Source organism: Oncorhynchus mykiss, chromosome 16 (genome assembly GCF_013265735.2).
Source record: "Oncorhynchus mykiss isolate Arlee chromosome 16, USDA_OmykA_1.1, whole genome shotgun sequence".
Classification (NCBI taxonomy): domain Eukaryota; kingdom Metazoa; phylum Chordata; class Actinopteri; order Salmoniformes; family Salmonidae; genus Oncorhynchus; species Oncorhynchus mykiss.
In genome coordinates this window covers 43210531-43212876 of record NC_048580.1, presented here as the reverse complement: position 1 = coordinate 43212876, position 2346 = coordinate 43210531, and the positions used below count along the sequence as shown (strand labels likewise).

At 42.0% G+C, this 2346-nt stretch overlaps 1 protein-coding gene across 1 annotated transcript; it reads left to right on the top strand.

Annotated features, from left to right (window-relative positions):
* The first annotated feature begins 391 nt into the window (after nucleotides 1-391).
* LOC110492905 (iroquois-class homeodomain protein irx-1-B-like) lies at nucleotides 392-1963 on the top strand. The gene is made up of 2 exons (XM_021567367.2): nucleotides 392-685; nucleotides 889-1963. The coding sequence occupies exons 1-2, from the start codon at nucleotides 392-394 to the stop codon at nucleotides 1672-1674; spliced, it is 1080 nt and encodes a 359-aa protein (XP_021423042.2). The 3' UTR covers nucleotides 1675-1963.
* Nucleotides 1964-2346: the final 383 nt, after the last annotated feature.

Sequence of the window (2346 nt, the reverse complement as noted above, 5' to 3'; positions counted from 1 at the left end):
GGGTAAGTATAGGTGAAATGATTACGATTTGTTGGGCGTTAAATAAAAGGTGGAATTTTGGCTAATTTCAGGTGACCCATAAATTAATAGTTTGGAATTGTCCCATTATTAAGGTTCCCGATCATGTTGTGACAAAAAAATAGTCAATTATTAGAAATATTTAGCTAGATCTCTATATCCTACGCATCAGAATAAAATTGTGAATTTCAAATTAGGTTTAATTATTCGTCTCTCACCATAGAAATGCTTGGTTCGAGATAAGTATCACGTAGGCTATTTAGCGCCTTTAAGAAACTGTTAAAAGGAACAGCGGAGTTCTCCTTTGATGGGATTTGGTCCGAGTGAAAGCGAGTCTTTTCAACCCGTCAGTCGCCGCGGCCAAGGAACGCCCATGACTGCACAGGGGTATATTAAAAGTTCGCGAGGGTGCACATACTGTCATTCACAATCTGATAGTCAGGACGTAAGGACGCCTGCGTCACAAATTGGATTTGGCAACTTCTTCTTTGAAAGAAACATCAACATGCTCCCTGGATATCAGATACCGGGTTTGGGATCTCAACCCAGGGTACGACAGCAACAAGCCCCTCATCTTGCTGCGATGACTGGGGTCCCTTTGGCATATTCAGGACTACAGGGATACAACTTTATCCCCTATCCACACTACGGACACATTGCGCACATGGTAAGTTACTTGAGAATAGCCTATGCTTCTAATGGATAATTCATTACATTTTGTAATCTGAATACAACAGATACAACGTATAACTGTGCTTGATTGCTTGCCTTTCTCGCCAATAAAATGAAATGCGTAATTACGCACTTGACAAATCAGTGTGGTCGGTTATGCAGCATTTTAAACGTTGCAACTCTCCCTTGTGTTTTCAGAACAACTCCTTCGACCTGAAGACTGTCTCTCCGTATTATGAAGCGCTTCTCGGCCGAGGAGGGCCGTTCTACCCACAATACCGACCAGGCGCAACTGATGACCCAAGCAGAGTCGCCAAGGTGGCTACCCGGGAAAGCACCAGCGCGCTCAAGGCCTGGTTGAACGAGCATCTCAAGAACCCATATCCTACAAAGGGCGAGAAGATCATGCTTGCCATCGTAACCAAGATGAGCCTCACGCAGGTGTCAACTTGGTTTGCCAACGCCAGGCGACGGCTGAAGAAGGAGAATAGGGTGAGCTGGGCGTTCAAGGGGAAATCTGACGAGGAGGAGGGCGAAAGCGACGAGGAGAAGAGTGATGTCACTCTGCAGAAAAGCGCTTTGGTTGATGAAGACGAAATAGATCTTCAAACCGTCGATGACAAGGTGGAGGATATTGGACATAGAGTGGACAACTCAACGCCAGAGTTGGTGGATGCACGCCTGGAGAAACAATCAAGCGATGACCATAGAGACAGCACGCGTGCTCACGGGGAAAATTATGTCGAAAAGAGTTACACCAAACGCACATCATCCCCATCTCGTCTAGGATGTAAGGACAACGCTGAGTGTCAAAAGCCCAAAATATGGTCTTTGGCAGAAACCGCGACCTCGGAAACGGTGAAAAAGCCCCACCAGGACAATGAGTGTCATCCCAGGAGCACAGAAATGGGCAAATTCTGGTCAGAATGGGCATCAAGGAATGGACTGTATATTCCCAGATATACTGCTCACGATATTCTTTAACGAAGCATTTACAGTTTTAAATGACCAAAAAACACGTTTACATCTTTTGCACTTTAAAATGCCAAACTCCAGGGATTGGAACAGGCTTATTTTTTTTATGTGGGAGCCTACACGCTTACTATGGAAAATGCTGGGCAGGCCTATATGTTGTTTGGCTTCTTGTAAGACCGAAGACACTTACAGAGTTATGTTTTGTGTACATACGTGTAGATGTATTTGCATGAATAATCTGTACATTCTAATTTCATTTGTCTTATCATTAACATTTATTTTGGTAAAATAAAATCCCTCAAAATATGAAATGGAATTGTCATGTGTTGATCATTCACCAGTTCTTACTGTTTTTTGGGGCAAGGTCTGGCAAGGCCACAATCAGATTTGTAATGTTTTATATTTAGCTTTCCAAACTTATTCTGGTAGTTTATTACGATTTTTATTCCAGAATATTGCTTAATACCTGACTGTAAAGATTTAACAGATTGCTTGATATGCAAATTCAATATTTGTTATCTAAACCTCAATCAATGCAGGATAAACATTGTTGAATAACAAGGAGGAAAATGAATCATGGCCCATGGTGACATGTTCACTGACTGAAATCATCCTTTAATCAGTTAAAATAATTTCAATTAATTAATAAAGTAATTGGTTATCTCATTGTTGGGCCATGCA